The sequence below is a fragment of the Diabrotica virgifera genome, chromosome 8, assembly GCF_917563875.1.
Source record: "Diabrotica virgifera virgifera chromosome 8, PGI_DIABVI_V3a".
Lineage (NCBI taxonomy): Eukaryota > Metazoa > Arthropoda > Insecta > Coleoptera > Chrysomelidae > Diabrotica > Diabrotica virgifera.
In genome coordinates, this window is record NC_065450.1 from 133,182,935 (window position 1) to 133,204,767 (window position 21,833).

General features: G+C 31.7%; 1 protein-coding gene across 3 annotated transcripts in view; it reads left to right on the forward strand.

The window, feature by feature from the left end:
- Positions 1 to 21,833, forward strand: part of LOC126889481 (zinc finger protein 808-like) — a 235,214-nt gene that overhangs the window by 33,866 nt on the left and 179,515 nt on the right. The window contains exons 2-3 of one of the 3 annotated variants that reach the window (XR_007700040.1): positions 1,074 to 4,007; positions 4,863 to 16,632. The exons of 1 other annotated variant lie outside the window; for it this stretch is intronic. Coding sequence is in view for 1 of the 2 variants with exons in the window: in XM_050657809.1 (XP_050513766.1) it covers positions 1,074 to 2,935 (1,862 nt within the window). In the remaining variant the exon portion in view is untranslated. Of the gene's footprint in view, positions 1 to 1,073; positions 16,633 to 21,833 lie in introns of those variants that run through there. One more of the 3 variants, XM_050657809.1, reaches the window with a different exon arrangement.

Genomic DNA, 21,833 nt, shown 5'->3' on the forward strand with positions numbered 1-21,833 from the left:
AAGGTAGGTAATACAACAGTTTTCTTAAAACTGCAAAAGTGTACGCCAGACCTAGTGATTTATTGACAGCTGGTCAGAGTAGTAAAAGGAACACAAACATATTATCGTTTGTGGTTTTTTCTTTAGTCACTACACAGCACGTGAACGATTCACACACACACCGACTGGACCCTATCCGAGATACCTAAACGAAACACATTTTCGTTACAATAATAAAATTACCGTTCGTTTTATTATATTCATTTTTAATTAAATTCCGGCAACTCACCTACCGGAATATTACAATACAAATAAAAGTTATGAATGAATTTTCCTCCGTTACGTTAGCCGCCATCTTGATTTTAAAGGAGAACCGTTTTTGCTCAATATCATCCGCCATTTTTAACTTTTCGACAAAAATTGTAGGAACTGAAATTGTTTCAAATAAATAATATTTACAGTTATTACAATTTCTTTTTAACAATTTTTGTCGTCAGGTCAATATTTTCCGAGTTAATTGTACTTACAGTAGAGGCCTATATTTTTGACTACGATATTGCATGTAACTTTTTTTTTGTATTCTAAAGTAATTCAAATCCTTTTAATCACTTAAAGTCCTATGTTTTGGCTATCTATGAGCAATTTTCAGCCAAATCGAGTATGATGTATATTGGGAATGGAGGAAAATGTAAAAAACGGTATTTTAACGTTTTCTACAGTATAACATTTGATCATAACTTGCTTTGATATAAAATGACTTGTTATAATGCCATATAATGACATTTTTGAGTCCCTTCTATTAAAATATTATTTTTTCCATTGATACTTTACGATAGAAAATGCAAATTTGTTTAAATAAATACCAAATAACCGTAAAATCGCTTAAAATAACATTTTGAGAAAAAAAGAAAAAGACAATTCGACCTTAAATATTTTATTTCTACATCCCGCAGATGCTATATACCAATTTTCAGACAAATCGGAGATCCGAAAGTTTTTTTTGATCCAAAATTGAGTGATTTGAAATGGAATCACACTTTCCCATATTATAGAAAAGACAAATACAGATATTTAAACTGCAATTTTTATTTTAGGATTTATTCGCAACGAGTTGCCAATGGGGGACTTAACAGTTGGAAGTTCATCTGGTCAACTACACAGTCAAAAATCTCTAAACAAGAAAGAAAAATTGTTTAAATGTGAAGTTTGTTCTAAACTATTTTCTACCATGTCTAGTTTAAAAAGGCACATGCAGGGACATACTGGTGACAGACCAAACTATAAGTGTGAAATTTGTTCCGACATACTTTCTAACGGTTACACTTTAAAACGTCACTTACAAAAGCATACTGGTGAGAAACCTTATGAATGTGAGATATGCTCAAAGCGATATTTGGACAAGCATGATTTAAAACGCCATATAAACGCCATGCACACTGAAAGAACACCTGCCAAATGTGATATTTGTTCAAAGCAATTTAGATCTCAGAATTATTTAAAGTTTCATTTACGAGTACATGATATAAACTATTTGCCAAACAAATCCGTACCATATAAACCAGTTAAATGTGAAATCTGTTCAAAAGAGTTGTATAATAAGGGTCATTTAAAGTTTCATATGCGCATCCATAATGGTGACTTAAAATGTAAAATTTGTTCAAAAGAGTTTACCCGCAGGTATGCTTTAACCATGCATATGTTAACACATTCTGAAAAGAAATTGTTCAAATGTTATGTATGTCGGAAGGAGTTTACTCTACCTTCTGGTTTAAGATATCATATGCGAAGTCATACTGGCGAGACTTATAACTGCAAATTGTGCTCTAAACAGTTTCGTACGAAGCATTTGTTAGTCATCCACAGGCAATCGCACACTGGAAAGAAACCAAAATGTGAAATATGTCAAAAAGAATTTGCCACCAATGCTATTTTAAGATATCATTCAAGAATGCACACTGGACTAAAACCTCACAAATGTAAAATTTGTGAAAAAGAATTTACTCATAGAACTACTTGGAAAAATCATGTACAATTTCATACTGGACTAAAACCTCACAAATGTTTAATTTGTAAAAAAGCATATGCCCTGAAAAATAGTTTACATTCACACATGCGAACACATTCTGCTGATAGAAATTTCAGATGTGACTTTTGTAAAAAATCATTTAATCGAAAGCTCGCTTTCTCACAACATTTACAATTACATATGGGAAGAAAACCCTACGAGTGTGAATTTTGTGATAAATCATTTTTTTTGGAGAGTAGTTTAAAACGCCATGTACAACTGCATGAACGTACTGTTTTCAAATGTGAAATTTGTGGAAGAGAATTTACTCTGGAGTCGTCTTTTAAACGTCATGTACAATTTCATGCTACCGGTAAACCTTTCAAATGTGGAAAGTGTAAAAAAGAATTTGTTCGCGAAGCTCATTTAAAACGCCACATACAATTTAATCGTTGTTTTTTAAAATGTCAGCATTGTAAAACAGAATTTACTAAAAGGTCTTCTTACAGACGGCATTTAAAATACCATGCTCAGTTGAATAGTTTAAAACAACAGCTGAAGCTGTATGCTGTTGATAAACCTTTCAAATGTAAATTCTGTAGAAAAGAATTTACACAAAAAAATTCTTTGACACGTCATTTACAATTACATAAAGGACAAAAATGTTACAAATGTGAAATTTGTAGAAAAAAATTTATCCAGAAGAATGCTTTCAGAGATCATATAAAATTGCATACTGGACTAAAACCGTATAAGTGTGAAGTTTGTCCAAAAAAATTTACTCAGAAGAGTACTTTAAAACTTCATATGCGATTGCATAATGGTGAGACATCTTACAAATGTGAAATTTGTTCGCGCATGTTTAGTTGGAAGACTAGTTTAAAGGACCATATGGATTTACATGCTAAAGAGGAATTACTCGAATGTAATAAGTGTGGCACTATTTACTAATAGGTCAGGCAACTAAGTATTTTTCAGGGCTCCTGTGTCGTACTCCACTTGCTATTTCTATCTAGGTTTTTCATATCTTTTATTAGATAGGGTCTTGTTAAAATGTCAAAGGCTAACTTGAAATCTATGAAAAGGATGTGTCGATATCATATTCGTAGCATTTCTCAATTGACTGTGATTATGTGTACTGCGTCTATTGCTGACCTTTCCTTTCTAAATCCTTGCTGGTAGTCTCCTATTTTAGTTTCAATATATTTTGAGACATCATTCAAGTGTGCACAGTGTACAAAAGCCGTACGAATGTAAAATATGTGCAATAGCTATTTGTATAACAAGGAAGGAAAGTGTAACTTTTCCTCCCGAGAATGAAGTTTACTGCCCGACGCGTAGCGGAGGGCAGTAATCATTCAAGGGAGGAAAAGGCACTTTACTCCCATGTTATACATATGGGTTTTCCACCTTCCTCAAATAACAATTAATTTTTTCATTTTTACTTAATTTATTTATGTAACTAACCAACAAAATTTATTAGAACTAAAACAACAAGTAGGTACAATATAACTGTCAACTGTCAAATATAAGTCAAATTATTAATGTAAACATTGTTAAATCAAAATAACAATTTACTGTTTTTTACCATTCTGCAAAATACAGGATGTTTTATAAATAAACGTTAAAATGTATAGATACTTCGTAATAGAAAATAGATATTATACAGGGCGTCAATAAGTTATATTTCATGAATGAAATACCATGACGTCACTTTTACTTTTCCTCCCTAGGGAGGAAAAATATTCTCCTCCCTAGGGAGGAGAAGTACAACTTTGCTCCCTACAATCAGGTCCGGAAAAGTATACTTTCGGTAGAGGTAGGTGGAAAAAGAATTTACTCATACACTCACCGGCACAAAATTCAACCACCCAAAATTTTTGATTAAGTTTGAAAATTTGTAACTTTATTATTTGTACTCCGATTTTCAAGATTCTTCCATGAGTTTGTAGGTACATGTGTTGATCTTGTTTGCTATTATTCTGGTAACAGACATTTTTTGCTTAGATGGCATTATACGGGGGTGAATGGAAGCGTTGACCAACCGAACGGTTCAATTGGCCGCTTATGCTGATGATATTAATATTATGAGTAGAACATCAACAGGAGCACAGGAAACATATGCAGGGTTAAAAACACAAACAAAAATGCTAGGTCTGAAAATTAACACAGAAAAAACAAAAATAATGACTCAGACGAGAAGAAATATAGTCCCAGAAAACATTATACATGAAGATGACATTGAAACGGTTGAAAAGTTTACATACCTGGGAGTAGAAATATATGCCGACGGATCAGAAGATGGAGAAATAAGGAAGAGAATAACGCAGGCAAACAGAGCTTATTTTGCCCTCTCCCATATATTTCGGTCAAAAAGTGTCCACCGAAATACAAAGATGAGAATCTATAAAACCTTAATTCGACCAATAACATGCTATGGCAGTGAAGTCTGGGTGCTGAAAGAAACATCCAAAAACAAACTCGACACATTCGAAAGGAAAGTACTGAGGAGAATACTAGGACCTGTGAGGGAAAACGGAATCTTCAGAAGTCGATACAACAACGAGCTTTATCAACTTTATAAGGAAACGCCCCTGTCAGACTTCATTAGATTACAAAGATTGCAATGGGCCGGACATGTGATAAGAATGGGAGAGGATAGGCTACCAAAACGAGCACTGAATGCTAGAATGCAAGGAAAGAGACCGGTTGGGAAGCCACGAAAGCGCTGGGAAGACACAGTAAACAGCGACGCACAAGCCCTTTTAGGAGTCCGTGTATGGAGAAGAGCAGCCACAGACAGGCAAGGGTGGAGGCAAAAAATACAGGAGGCCAAGGCTCAATTTGGGCTGTAGTGCCGTAGAAGAAGAAGAAGAAGAAGAATGGAAGCGTTGTTTTTTCTCCTAACTTTAAAAAATTTTGTGGAAAAATTGGAGGGCTGATTCTGTTTCATACTCCTTTTGTATTATCCTGGAGGTATCACTAAGGTTTTTGTTTTTTGAATTATCCGAATATCTCTTTTCTTGTAAGATTTAATTAAAAACTCTGCTTTGAAGGTTTATTTAATTAAAAATATCAAACGCACTAAAATTAACAAAATAAAACAAAATTAACAACAAAAAAAAAAACAAATCAATAGCGGGTATATCCACCTCTTGCAGCAACGACTGCTCGCAATCTGTTTAGCATCGAATAAATATGTGTTTTCCTTGCCTGGGGAATAGCCCGATATTTCTCTACCAGGGCCATAATTGTACCAAATTTTCTGAAGGCCTAGGATGACGGCAAATAGCTTTTTTTTATTCATCCCATAAATGCTCAATAGGATTGAGATCTGGGCTGCATGCGGGCCATTCTAATCTTATCAATCCAACCTCTATTTTATGAGTCAATCAGTGTTTTTATTTACAAAAAAATGGTACAGCTCTTACAAGAAAAAAGATATTCGGATAATTCAAAAAACAAAATGTTGTTGATGCCTCCGGGATAATCTGACAGGACTATGAAACAAAATCGGCTATTCCATTTTTCCACAGAATTTTTTAAAATTAGGAGAAAATACAACGCTTCTTTTCACCCCTGTATAATGCCATGCAAGAAAAAAATTTTATTACCGGAATAATACGAAACAATATCAATACATGTACCTACAAAATGGTGCAAGAATCTTGAAAATCGGAGCACAAATAATAAAGTTATAAATTGTCAAACTTAATCAAAAATTTTGGGTGGCGGAATTTTGTGCCGGTGAGTGTAGAACTACTTGGAAAAATTATGTACAGTTTCATAGTGGACAAAAACCTCACACATGTTTAATTTGTAATGAAGCATATGCCCTAAAAACTAGTTTACATTCACACATGCGAACACATTTTGCTGATAGAAATTTCAGATGACTTTTGTAAAAAATAAATTTTGTAAAATTTTGTAAAAAGCTCGCTTTCGCACATTTACAATTACATATGGGACAAAAACCTTACGAGTGTGAATTTTGTGATAAATCATTTTTTTTTGGAGAGTAGTTTAAAACGCTATGTACAACTGCATGAACATACTGTTTTCAAATGTGAAATTTGTGGAAGAGAATTTACTCTGGAGTCGTTTTTTAAACGTCATGTACAATTTCATGCTACTGGTAAACCTTTCAAATGTGGCAAGTGTAAAAAAGAATTTTTTCGCGAAATTCATTTAAAACGCCACATACAATTTAATCGTTGTTTTTTAAAATGTGAGCATTGTAAAACAGAATTTACTAAAAGGTCTTCTTACAGACGGCATTTAAAATACCATGCTCAGTTAAATAGTTTAAAACAACAGCTGAAGCTGTATGCTGCTGATAACCTTTCAAATGTAAATTCTGTAGAAAAGAATTTACACAAAAAAATTCTTTGACATGTCATTTACAATTACATAAAGGACAAAAATGTGAAATTTGTAGAAAAAAATTTATCCAGAAGAATGCATTCTGAGATCATATAAAATTGCATACTTGACTAAAACTGTATAAATGTGAAGTTTGTCCAAAAACATTTACTCAGAACAGTACTTTAAAATTTCATATGAGATTGCATAATGGTGAGACATCTTACAAAGTGAAATTTGTTCGCGCATGTTTAGTTGGAAGACTAGTTTGAAGGACCATATGAATTTACATGCTAAAGAGGAATTACTCGAATGTAATAAGTGTGGCAATATTTACTAATCATCATCATGGCATCTACACTCCTAGTGGAGTGATTGTAGCCCTCTTTGGGCTTTCTGATTCATTTGTCGCGGTGAATCAATCCGCATTAACATTTTGGTTTTACAATTAGTCCAGAAAGCCACTGCGCATCCGATAGGAAAAATATTCCGATTCGGATTTTTTGCACAATCTTACCCAAAAATGACCCCTTTTAACAAATTTGAATGTTGCCAGGACCAAAAGTGGGTCAACAATTTTTTAAACTTTTTTTTTTGTTTTTTTTCCTAAAATTATGTTTTTTTGCATGGAACAAAGTTTTTTTAGGTTTCTTGGATCATTCCAAACAGAAAAGGTATTTAGTGACATTTCTCTAAAGTTGATAGTTTTTGACATATACGCTGTGAGCTCGTACGTAGAGGGGATATTTATAAATTCGTGAGCGCCAGTAGTGACAAGTCTGTAAACGTTTACCGGAAATTTGACATAAATGTCAAAGTGATTAATTTTAAATTAAAAACATTAATTATAAAAAATATTAGTTGATCAAAGCTGTGGTTTATATTTTTACCTTAAATATACTTACGTTTTAAATACTGAATTTGCGTTTTTTAATGTTCTGTAATATGTAATTATAAATTAATCTTGGCGCCATCTACATGATAATTGTGAAAGTATCCGAAGTAAGAAATTAATATTTCATCAATAGAACGTCAAAATGATTAGCAAAATCTTAAAAAAATCTATTACAATTTAATTACTTTTTAGCGTTGTAAATATTAAGCGATAACAATTAAATAATAAATTTAAAAATTACCGGTGAAAGTTGAATCAGTAACCGCTAGGAGCGACACCAGCGAAGCTCAGAGCGTATAAGCGATTAAAAATTGAAAAATTGCGAAATCGGCCATTTTTAACCTTCAAAAACTATGTGAAAAACTGAAAATTTGAATGTTGCTAAGGTAGGTAGATATTCTTTAAACATCGATTGATGAAATCCCGAATAGTTTTTTGCAATACAATATTCAAAACTCCTTTGTTTTTTAATTGCTAATCAAGAGTGCGCGACACTATTTTCACCGACAGTATGGTGCAAATGAAAGGAATAAATTCGTTAATTCGCAAACCGGCGACTTTAAGGAAAAATCCCGAAACAGGTCGATTTTTATTTTTAACTTATGATATTGTGGCATATATGGTATACTAGTGACGTCATCCATCTGGGCGTGATGACGTAATCGATGATTTTTTTAAAAGAGAATAGGGGTAATGTACTAGCTCATTTGAAGTACTAGTTTCAATTCTCTATTCAGTCATATAAACATGTACATAATTATTTATACAGGGTGTCCTTCTACTTCTTTTTTGTCAAATAATTTAATTTAATAAAAATTTTTTGGACACCCTGTATAAATAATTATGTAAATGTTTATATTACTGTATAGAGAATTCAAGAACCTTTCAAATGAGCTAGCACACGACCCCTATTCTTATTTAAAAAAATCATTGATTACATCATCACGCCCAGATGGATGACGTCACTAGTATACCATATATGCCACAATATGATAACATAAAAATAAAAATCGACCTGTTTCGGGATTTTTCCTTAAAGTCGCCGGTTTACGAAATAACGAATTTATTTCTTTTATTTGCACCATACTGTATACACATGCAACGGTGGAAAATAGTGTTTGCGCACGCTTGATTAGCAATTAAAAAGCAAAAGGAATTTTGAATATTGTATTGCAAAAAACTACTCGGGATTTCATCAATCGATGTTTAAAGAATATCTAAATACATATCTTGGCAATATTCAAATTTTCAGTTTTTCACACAGTTTTTGAAGGGTAAAAATGGCCGATTTCGCAATTTTTCAATTTTTAATCGCTTATATGTCAAAAACTATCAACTTTAGCGAAAAGTCACTAAAGACCTTTTCTGTTTGGAATGATCCAAGAAACCTAAAAAACTTTGCATGCAAAAAAAATTATTTTAGGAATAAATAAAAAAAAAACGTTTAAAAAATTTCTGACCAACTTTTGGTCCTGGCAACATGCAAATTTGTTAATAGGGGTCCTTTTTGAGTAAGATTGTGCAAAAAATCCGAATCGGAATATTTTTCCTAGCGGATGCGCAGTGGCTTTCTGGACTAAATTTGTTGTGTGGCTTGGCATCTTTTACAGTTTTTCTCCATTTTCTCCCGTTTCTCCTGTTTTTGCTTATGGTTACCCATTCTCTGACTCCCATCTTCTTAAGGTCCTCGACTATCTGGTTCTCCCATCTAGTTTTGGGTCTTCCTCGTGGTCTGCCTTCTACAGGTCTCCATTTGGAAATTTTCTTGATAACGGCTTCTGGATTTCTCCTTTCTATATGTCCCATCCATCTGAGTCTCTGTGCCTTGATAAATCTGACGATTTATTGTTCTTTCTATGGCGACATTAAATAGTGACGTTGATAGAGAGTCGCCTTGTCGACTCCACTTGCTATTTCTATCTCGGTTTTTCATGTCTGTTATTAGATAGGGTCTTGTTAAGATGTCAAAGTCTTGGTTGAAATCTATAAAAAGAATGTGTCGATATCGTATTCGTAGCATTTCTCAATTGACTGTGATTATGTATACTGCGCCTATTACTGACCTTCCCTCTCTAAATCCGTGCTGGTAGTCTCCTATTTTAGTTTCAATGTATTTTGCTGTTGGAACACATTCTGCTGATAGAAATTTCAGATGTGACTTGTGTAAAAAATCATTTAATCGAGAGCTCGTTTTCGCGCAACATTTACAATTACATATTATGGGAAGTAGTTTAAAACGTCATGTACAACTGCATGAACGTGCTGTTTTCAAATGTGAAATTTGTGGAAAAGAATTTACTCTGGATTCGTTTTTTAAACGTCATGTACAATTTCATGCTACTGGTAAACCTTTCAAATGTGGCAAGTGTAAAAAAGAATTTATTCGCGAAATTCATTTAAAAGGCCACATACAATTTAATCGTTGTTTTTTAAAATGTGAGCATTGTAAAACAGAATTTACTAAAAGGTCTTCTTACAGACGGCATTTAAAATATCATGCTCAGTTGAATAGTACAGCTGAAGCTGTATGCTGCTGATAAACCTTTCAAATGTAAATTCTGTAGAAAAGAATTTACACAAAAACATTCGTTGACACGTCATTTACAATTACATAAAGGACAAAAATGTTACAAATGTGAAATTTGTAGAAAAAAATTTATCGAGAAGAATGCTTTCAGAGATCATATAAAATTACATACTGGACTAAAACCCTACACATGTGAAGTTTGTCCAAAAAAATTTACTCTGAAAAGTACTTTAAAACTTCATATGCGATTGCATAATGGTGAGACATCTTACAAATGTGAAATTTGTTCGCGCATGTTTAGTTGGAAGACTAGTTTGAAGGACCATATGGATTTACATGCTAAAGAGGAATTACTCGAATGTAATAAGTGTGGCACTATTTACTAATAGGTCAGGCAAATAAGTATTTCTCAGGTCTCCTCATCATCCATCCATTTGCGTCCACTGCTGGGCATAGGCCTCCCTCATTTTTGTCCATTGTGCTCTATTTTGCGCACTGCATCCAAATCTTGACATATTCTACTTCTTTTATCTAATCTCGGCATCCACTCCACTAATCTCTTCGTCCACCTTTATCACTGATTCGGGCGACGTGTCCGGCCCAGTTCCATTTCGGTGTGACAATTCAGGTAATTACATCGGTAACCCCTGTTCTTCGTCCTAAGTCTTCATTTCTAACTCTGTCACGAAGTGATATACTCAGCATTGATCATTCCATTTTCCTCTGAGCTATTTGCAGCGTTTTAAAAGTTGTAGCTGTCAATGTCATTTCGGCACCATCGGTCATCACAGGTAACACACATGCTAGGTTTGTTCTTTGTAGTTCGCATGTTTGCTTGTCTTTTGTGATCTATAGTTTGCGTCCAAGGTATATGTATTTTTCCACCAGCTCTACGTCTTTGTCTCCAATATTGATATTTCCGCTAGGTATTAGGTTTGTCATAAATTTAGTTTTGGAGATGTTTATTTTAAGACCCACACTAGAACACACTAACTGAAGTTCATGTAGGATTTAACATATCTCCTTTAGGTTGTCCGAGAACAAAGCTATGTCGTCTGCGAATTTCAAATTTGTCACTCTTCTACCGTCAATGTTCAGGTTTCTCCCTTCCCAGTTAAGTTTCTTACAAGCATATTCTAGTACTGCGATGATGAGATATCGGACTCATCTACCGATTGAAATATGATCGGTGTCAGGGCTTCTCAATGGCAGGTACTTGCCAAGTTTTTCCGCTGATATATGCCTATATCACGAAAACCTAGATTGTTATACCTCGATATGAGACCATGAGCCAAAGAAGTAACATTCTGGGATACAGTACCTCAGTGGCGGCTCGTACCACTTTAAGAAGGTAGTGCCAGAACTCGGGCAGCCGCCAAAATTTTTAGTGACAGATTCACGATATTGTCAAAAAAGATACTGACAACAAAAACTAAAAAAAAAATATGCGCGGATACTTTTATCTTATGTATCTTAAGTTTATTGATCTGAGGTGCCAAGCAATTGTCCAACATTGATCAAAACAGTTCCGTAAATTAATTAATAATAAAAAAACCTCTTAACCTACTACCAGCATTTACTGCTGATAGTGATAGTGCTTGAAAATTGTTATTACGATTTAGTCTCTATTTACCAATTTATAAAAATAATACTATTTCATTATTCACACATGCACACATTTTTGTAATGTCACTTTTAAAGTTTACGATATATGAAGTTCATTGTTCTATTTTTTAGTTGCAAAGTTTTCAATGACTTTATAATTAAAATTATCAGTAGTAATAGGGAACTTGCATAAATTTTTAAATTCGAAAAAAATGTTATAAATCACAACACAACATAATTTAAAACATGTATCAAAGATAAAAAAGTTTTGTTTGTCTTTCGTTTGGCCCGTAAAGACGATTAAAAATTCAAATTAAAACAGGTGGTCCAAAACGCGTCGTGACGTCACTTGGTTTTACATTTACATTTTTCCAATAAAGTAAACAGAATTTTAAATTAGACGTTATAAACGTCAGTAGAAAATACATTTATGTGACGTTACAAGTGTTTTTGATCGTTTGAATTATTCATAGAAAAATTCGTACTTTTACAAAATGGTTTTATTTTCAATAGTAAACCTTCGTTCCTTTCCTTCAAAAACAGTATAAAACTACAATTTTAACAAACTGGTATATATTATTACAATGACATACGATAAATGTCATTAGAATATAAATATTTTTGACTTATTCCACGACGATGAGCTTGCCAAATACCCAAGTAGGTGGAGGCCAATAAACTAAAGAAGGAGAAGAAGAATATACCTATTATAAGGTTGGGTCTAGGTATACGTTACCGTGTACGCAAACAAAAAAGTTAGAGTGTCAGTGATTTCTTATTTATTATTTGTTTAGTGTTTGTTTTTAAATTAACTACGGAGTGTGGACAATTAGTTAGTTCTTTTAATGAGTTTAAGAACATTTTAAAACAGTACGAACAAGATAAGAGACTATAAATTAATATATATATTTTTTAGTTATAAATGAAGTAGTATGTATTACCGTAAAATATTAAAATAAAAAGAAGACCTAAAGCTTTCACAATAATAATTAACTTGTTCTGAAGCTATTATCCTTCTTTCATTTTTGTAATCAACTATTCTAAATGGGAACTAAGCCACAATTTAACCAAAAAAGGATTTTATTAACGTTTCGACGTCTAAATCGGACGTCGTTGTCAAAATACAAAATATTATTAAATTAAACAAAAATGGTGTTGCTTAGTAAAAAATTTTTCTAATAATTTATTTAATCTGACTAATTTTTGTATTTTGACAATGACATCCGATTTGGACGTCGAAACGTTAATAAAATCATTTTTTTAGTTAAATTGTGGCTTATTTCACATTTAGAATAGTTGATTATAATAATTAACTTACGTATAAAAATTATTTTAACAATATTTTTTACGTGTTATGTCAACTAAATACATATATTTATTTTGCTAACCTAAATATATACTTTAATATATACATTGATTTATTACAACTAAGTTTGAAACACCTGAATAGTTCTGCTTCCCTTCCTTTAACAAATATTTTTCTATCAAACACACGCTAAACATATCAAAATAGCATGTACCAAAATATACAGTCACTGCGCACGCTAAATAATAACGTCACTGGCTTGATGAAGTTTAATTCGCGTGTACATACCTAACTTTTTTATTTGCGTACACGTTAGTGTGTACCTAGACACAGCGAAATATAACCATAATAATAACTAATGTAAAACTATGTGACGTCACGGGTCGTTTGAACTATTTTATACCGCTGAAGACTTTAAATACGTATTTCTAAGTTATTATGAGTTTTTGAAGCGTGAAATTTTGGAAATCTCATTTTTAAACAAAACTGAACATTATGTAATAAAAAAAAATTGTGCAAGTTCCCTATTGCACAAGAGCTCTGAAATTATTGAATTTTTCCCGAGTGACACTTTGACAGTTTTAATTTCACGAGCCGAAGGCGAGTGAAATTATGTCAAAGTGTCACGAGAGCAAAAATTCTATATTAATTTCAGAGGTCGAGTGCAATTTGTTGCGATTATTTCATGAATAAAACTGTTCAAAACCAAAATTTTATTGTAATCTATTTATGTAAGTACCATTAAACACACAGTCTTTATAAATATTTGACGATTGAAAGTCATCACTTTTATAATTTTTAAAACATTAATTGTCATTAATGTCACTGAATGTATTTTTTCGTAGCAACGAAGGGCATCTGACGTAATATACTTAACGACGGGAGATTATCAAAAATTATCGATTTAATTCAGATTTCTGTAGCTTTCTATTGGTCAGAATCTCCTATGAATGAAATAATCAATACAATTTACAAAATGCTTTTCTGCAGATAGCATACCTAAAGCACTATGTTTTAACATCGAAAAACAGCGTTCTGCTTCAGATGCTGATATATGAATAGTAACTAAAATTCTTAAAAGTTTAATAGTTTCTTCAAATGTGCTTTTTAAACCTTCCCTCTACAATAAAACCGATAGCGAAACAGCCCCAGAGGTAGTACTTAATTCGTCTCGCTAATACAGTACTTACTTCTTATTCAGTTTTAAACCGAGTTTTGCTTAAAAATTAAAATTGTCTCCATGTTTCGTTAAGAAATGATTCGAAAAACTGATGCTTATAAGCAGAAAACTTGTCCTACATAAATAAATTAGAAGCAACTAAATGTCCGGAGAAGGTAGACCTTTGAAAGATCTGGTACTTTGAATAATATGAACCTTTAAGTCGTTGTCTAATTCGGCGCTAAAATTGACCAGCTCCTTAAATATGTCTCTATTTTCTGAATTTTCTTTTTCGTCGTGACCTCTTAAAGCTAACTCGAAAGCTCCACAACACCTTATAACATTTATAGTTTTTTTTTCTAGCGAAAAACCACCAAAAAAATTTTTTAAGATACTAATCTTCATTGTCAATTAATAAATTAAACTTAAGAAATAATCAAAATATATTATCAAAATACCCACGATCATGATGCACTAAAAGTTTAATTATAAATACAAAAACTTTTTAACAGAAAATATACATAATAAAAGCGACAAACCAGCACGCAAAGGAACTCAAAATAAATAGACCTGGCATCATACCCTCGTGCCTGGCACAGAGATTCTAATTTTAAGGTATTGGGACCGTGCAAGTTCGGCAAAGCGACCCCTATTTCTTCGCTCTGTACTTTTATTCGCACTTTTAATTATATTGGCCAATTATATTAGTCCTGGTTACTGGATAATTGTCAAGGCCATATTCCAAAAAAATAGTAAGAAGAAAAAATAAGATTCAGGTTATGTTATGAAAACGTGAACAATTGTATGCAGTAAATAAAATTAGTTATTAAAATGCAGTACTGCACTCAAAATACAATTAATTAAATTTACCTTTATATAATAATTGCATATCATATCAATATTGTGGAGCAATATATAATTGTTCTGCTTCAATGACAGAAGGTATGAAATATACGTCAATTTGACAATTTCAATTGACAATATGAATTATTTAAGATAGTTGCAATATTTCTCCGCGACTCGCGCACGGTCGTTTCGGGTTTCCCTTCCAAGTACTTGCACACCGCGAATGCTAATAGTCCAATATGGCTCTTTCTCTGTCACTTACATAGAATGCTCGTAAAATCTTTCTCTCTTTAGTCGTGCCAGTACTGACTTCGGCACGATGGATATTCTCCTGTCGTATACTCTCCGCTGTCGGCAGGGATTGTATTACGCCCATAGTTGCCATATTTTATATAATTTATCAAAAGAAATACACACAAAAAAAAAAGTTAACAGGAATTAAAAAGTTTTGAAGATAAAAAATATGTTTCTGCATAGTTAGCAAGGTAGTGCCATGGCTCTATGGCACTACCTCACGGGCCGCCACTGCAGTACCTGTAAACAACTCATAGTTTTAGTACTATTACTACTACAAAAGGCTATTTTGTCACAAAACGCTTTGATACTAGTTATTAAAACTTTTTTTAACGAGATTTTTATCCTTAAATGTTTATGTTTTATAATTGCTAAATGTTCTGTCATTTGGAACCGTCTGTGGACAGTCGGAGGAATTTTACAATATTTGTAAAATATATACATTTCCATCCGTTCTAAAATATGGAAAATATTTCATATATTGAGTTATTATAGCACTCACTGATCGTTTTTGTTTAGGCAGTTTGAATAAGTCTTGAGTTGATGAAAGAAATGAAAGTTGATTCATTCTCACTTATATTATTTTTGAAAGTGCTCTATTCTAGTACAGTGGAACCTCGGTAAGTCCCTAAGGGACCGAGGCCGATCCGGGTTATCGAAAATACGGGTTAGCCGGAGAATAAGATAAAAATTAATAAAATACGGTATACTTACAGATAAACTCCAGTATAATTAATTGCAAAAATATGAAATACATATTCACAGTACATCTAAATTACGTAGTTGTATTAAGTATTTTTTATTTCTTGGTAAAAAACTCGGTCAAAGTAAAAAAAATGTTTGTTTTGTCTGATGAAAATCGGTCCGGGTTATCGGAGGCCGACTTATCGGGGTTCCACTGTACTATGGAATTAGGAAATACCCAAACATTTCATATAATGTTTAATCCCTTTGTACCCATCCATCCCTCAATATGTATGCATAATTGTAAACGCATAATTATACGAACCCTAGTTACGATAATTTGATGAATTTGATTTAAGTTCTTATTGTTAAGTAAAATAGATAATTACAATAATTAATAATAGTTAATATTTTCTTGCATAGTTAAGATAGTTTGATTAGTTTGATACAATTTCGTATGAATTACAATTGATAGTGTGTAAGATATTAATAAATTATTTTTTTAACTGTTTTTATATTTAAATATTTTAACTTCCACTGTGACTACTTTGCAACCCTGTGGCATTAATAGCCACTTTACACGATGCAAGTAATTGCGAAATTTATTGCACAAGTTCTTGCAGCAAGAACTTCTGCAATAAGTTGCAACTAGCTTTCTGCAATAAAGTGATTACACAGTGCAAGTAATTGCATAAACTGACATGAAATGGACAGAAACTTTGACATACCATAAGTTTTGGGTTATGTTGTTTTTATAAATTAAAAATGTAATTTTTTTAGTAGAGTTATCAGATATATTAGATTGAAAATGTTAGATTATAATTTGAGAAAAGTATAATATGTATTATGTATAACAAAATCAATTAATACCTAATGCAAGTATACCTATAATACATTATTCATTTACAAAAGGAAACAAGTTGTTAAATACAAAAGAAATAAAAATAGAATATAGATTCTTTAATCCCTATGTTGCATAATTAAAGTTATCCCCCAGAATAATGTTATCTGTGAAGCGTGAAATTGGTAAAAAGTTCCTCTAGTTTTGTCAAAAATTGTTTAGTTTGAAATTTAGGATGACAGAATGTCAAAACAAACAGTGTAGCCTTAAAAGTTACTAAAAATATACCCAAATTGCAGAAAAAATTGCATGAAAAATAGGACATGTTCTATCTAGCTGCAACTTCTTGAAGCAAGAAATTGCTGCAAGAAGTTGCAGCTTTTATGTGCAATTCGCGTATGACACGATGCAATTTATATTGCTGCAAGAAATTGTGCAATTAATTGCGCAATTAGTTGCATGGTGTAAAGTGGCTATAAGAGGAAAGATGAAGAAGTTGTCAATACATACGGGATTAACAAAGGCTCCGTTGCTCAGAATCGGTTAGAGATGTGCGAGTGGTTCTTTACATTTTCTTACTAGCTGGGAAATAGATGATGATTAATAGACAAAAAAATAAAAAAAGGAAAATAGCTACTAGAGCTAAACTAGGACATAATGGACAAAAAAAAGATAAATAATGAAGCAATACAAAGCCGAAAGGGCGCCACTTTGACCTTTTAGTTTTGAAAGGGAAGACAAAGAACTCTTTAAATAAACCAAACAAATGAAAATTAATTAAATAAATAATTACACTTTAATAAAAAAACTTTTTTATAATACTTAAAACCTTTTTATTATTTATAGGCAAGAATATAAAATAACTTAATGATAAACGATTTAACGATAACATGCTTAAAATTCCAAAAATTACACTCTAATAAAAAAGTACTTTTTATAATATCACGGTTTTGTTATTGTACATATAGGACACAACATGTTTGGAAAGAATAATTAACTTATAAAATATGATTTTTTAGTAGGTGTATTTACTGTAATTTATAATTATGATTCCAAAAATTACACTAGTATAAAATAGTATTTTTGATAATACCACGGTTGTTTAAAATGGTATATATAATTTTAAGTATATACACTTTTAATTATTTATTAAAACAATTAAAAATATATACGCAACAGCCGGTTTTCAACTGGGGACCTCTCGATCTGCAGTCTAATGCCACTGAGGCACCATCAATTTGTAGATATCGATTTATTAACGTACTTTCAAATATTGCATTAGTCACATTTTTAAAATAGTTTGAAATTAAAAAAAATCGATTTATCCATACAGTGTGATTGGTCAGTGGGGTAAAGCTTTGTAGATCCGTTATAAGTAATAGATAGTAATAAAAGTTAATAACACAAATTGTAGCCAACTTTGATTACAGATTGATAATCAGCAATCGTAAATTGTAAGTTTTAGACAATTATTCAGTCATGGCTTACTTAAAATTTGGAAAAATTTAGACCCCTAATTATTAATAATTTTGCTCTGAAAAATGATATTATCTCGAAAACTAATAAATTTACACATAGGGAATGTTATACAAAAATTATAGTATGGTACTTTTCGATAATGATATAAAATACAGGGTGTTCTATTTAAAATTACTGAGAAAATAATGTACTTGCGTTTTGACTCACCCTGTATTCAATATAAAGAAAATTAGCAACACAACCATTTTCGAAAATTTTGACAATAAATAAAAAATTTAATGTCAATTAACCATTGACCTTGTGCTTGCGTTTATTTATACAGGTAGTTAAACTTGTTACGATTTTCATATAAAATTGGTTATAACTTTGTAAATACCCCGTATAACATACCAAACCTTTATATTTTTGTAATCGAAAAGTTACGAACATTTCGAATATAAAATAAAATACAGGGTGTTCTATTTAAAAAAATAGAATGTGTGTACTTTGTACGCACGTAAGAAGTTATACTTCTATTATATGATTTCAACGAAATCAATATACTTTAAACAGTTTCTCTACTACTTTCCAAAATTTTTTATTAAAACAATACCAAAAATTTAAAAAATAAAAGAATAAAACACACAATCACATTGAAAAATGCCACAAATGATTTCTGAACAATAATTGTTGCCAAAAATTTTAATTAAATACGTATTTTCTGAAAAAAATTATATAATAATATACTTACAATCATAAAATCTATAAAAAAAAAATTAAAAAATGATATAACTTGCATTGGGCTTGAACCTACTTCCCGTGTATCCCGCCGTACGAGAGTCGAATCGATTTCAAACTGCACTACCTTCGCATATACGTCATGTGGGAATATACACAAACTGAACAACTTTTTGACATTTTGTTTATATGAATTTTTATTAGTTTGATTTTTGTCGAATTAAAATACAATATATAGAGTAAGAAAACGATACATTAGATGAAAATTTGTAGAAAGTTTGTTCGTAATCAGATTATGTAAATTAAAGCATTGCCTACTAGGGGTATAGCATAGCAAGTACTAGGTAAGTACATTATTTTTTTTACATTTTCCAAATAGGTATGAAGATAATTTTTTATCGGAATACAGCTGAAACATTTAGAATTACGTACCTGTGGCTTTTCAAAACTATTTAAAAAGTCACTATTATTATAAATTTGATTTTATTTCTGTCCTCACAACAATAAAAACTAATATATTATACAACATTTTTGTTTACCGATAACCTCCATATTGAACAATTATTGACAGATCATTTCAACACCCAATCAGAGCCCGTATAAAGACTAATACCAAACTGTCGGTGTGCGCATACGCGCAGATCAATATAAATTCACGCTCAATCTCAATCGCGCCTAAAGAAGTATAACTTCAAAAACATAAGTTTGGTCTGCCACTATGCTATCGAACACCCTGTAACATTCTAACTAATTTTGTAATGTGAAGCTCAAAGTTCGCTACAATTTTTGTTATTAAGTTTTATCGCTATACATTACTATAACGGATCTACGGAGCTTCACCCCACTAATTATTAATCACCCTGTATAATATCACCCAGTAAACTATTGCATTGTTAGCTAGTTCTAAGCCATCCTGAAAATTTCAGGTGTCTAGGTAGCCTAGAACTATTTTTAAAATGGATTATAAAATTTGCGGAGTCCGTGACACCAACCAAGCCAAGTATATAAAAAGGTTTTAAAATACCTAATTATCTCAAGATAAATATAAATTCATAGTGTGTCAATTTGAAAAGTTGCCACCCCCTATAATTTGGTCCCTATAGAAAATCTAAAAATATACAAAAACACGTCAATTTATTTGTGATAGGGACATTTTGTAGACCAGTTTTCAACTAAATTACATCAACCCTCTAGCGGGGGCGGACACAACCCCCAAAATCTTTAATGGAAAGGGGGGTTGAGTGATACCTCATTTTGAAGGTTATTCGATTACCTTTTTAAAAATAGCCCATACCTTATATTTCTTTTCAGTACTTTTGGAAAAATCTTGGACTAAATACTTTAAAATATTTTGGAGTTCTCAACTCAATACTTAATATTTTTACGGTTTTACTTGATTTTTCAAAAAATACTTCAAAAAAATACTCTAAATACTTCAACATCCAAAAAAAATTCAATTTGGAGTTCAATACTCCAAAAAAATTTTTGGAATTCTGAACTCAATACTTAATATCTGTACGGTTTCACTTGGCCTACAAAATGTCCCCCTCACAAATAAATTTGACATGTTTTTGTATATTTTTAGATTTTCTATAGGGACCAAATTATAGGGTGGCAACTTTTCAAATTGACACCCTATATAAAGATATAGAATAGAATAGAAATATGCTTTATTGCCATGAAAAATTTTACAATTTTATCGACAAAGCTTATAAATAGTAAAAAAAAACAAAACAGTAACAATCCAATTTACTAAAATTACATAAATCGTCAATAAGTTAAATAAAATAAATAAATAAATCGAAGTTAAAACAGAAATAATCAATTGCAAAAATTTAAATAAATTGCAAATTCATAGTCTACCTAATAATAATTAATAAAAAAGGTTTAAAAGTTAAAAAGTTAAGCTGCTGCATATGACACCCAAATATAGATAAAAAAATAATAAAAATACTACTTGTGCAAAAGGTACTGTAATTTCTTAGTTATTGACTAAAATAATCTTCTACTGAATAATATGGTCTTTCAGACAGGTAGGCTTTTGTCAATTTACGGAATTTGGGAAAAGATGGTGCAGATTTTAGTTGTAGGTGGAGATGGTTGTACATTTTTTTTGCGGAATATAATATATATCGATTTCTTTACTAACTCCGAGGACGGGGTCGGCAAATAGACGTCAAACGTAGAATTTCTCGTGAAGTAGTGATGATTATGTCTTGGTGGAAAGACATGTAGATGTTTACGAATTAAGCAAACAGTTTCCAAAATATACAAAGATGGAAGGGTTAATATTCCGTGATCTTTGAAGTAACTTCTGCAGTGTGTTGTTCTTCTGAGGCCAAACAGATATCTTATAGCTCTTTTTTGTAATTTGAAAATAACATCGAATTGGGCAGCTGTACCAGAACCCCAAAAAGGAAGACCATAACGAAGATGTGACTCGAACAAAGAAAAATATGTTATTTTGTAAGATGCTAAATTGAGTTCATTCGAAACAGATCTGATAGCATAGCAGGCTGAAGAGAGTTTCTTCCGTAACAAATCGATATGGAGGGACCATTTAAGGTTGCTGTCTAAAAAAATGCCAAGAAATTTTACAGAATCAACGGTACTGATCTGGCTGTTATTAAGAGGTAAGGGTTGAAGAACTCCTTTATAAGACAATGCTACTGTTTTATCTACGTTAAACGAGAGTAAATTTGAGTCAGACCAGGTTTTTATTGCAAGTAGATCAGAAGTTATAGTAGCATGAAGAGTTGCAATATTTGAGTTGCTCCAAGTGATACTGGTATCATCAGCAAAAAGAAAGATGTTTCCATCGATTTTTAAATTAGTGATGTCATTAATAAAGATAAGGAAAAGTAGAGGACCCAATACTGAACCTTGAGGTACCCCACATACAATGTTTTTGAGACTAGAGTCTTTATCATTTGCTCTAACCAGTTGTTTCCTATCTTCCAAGTAAGATTGGAACCAATCTAAAGAAATGCCTCGAATTCCGTAGAAATTTAGTTTTTTTATCAAAATGTTGTGATTTACACAATCAAAAGCTTTGGCATAGTCACAAAAAACGGTGGCAGTGTAAAGATTATTGTTCAGTGCTTGATAAACCTCATGTAGTACAGAAAACATGG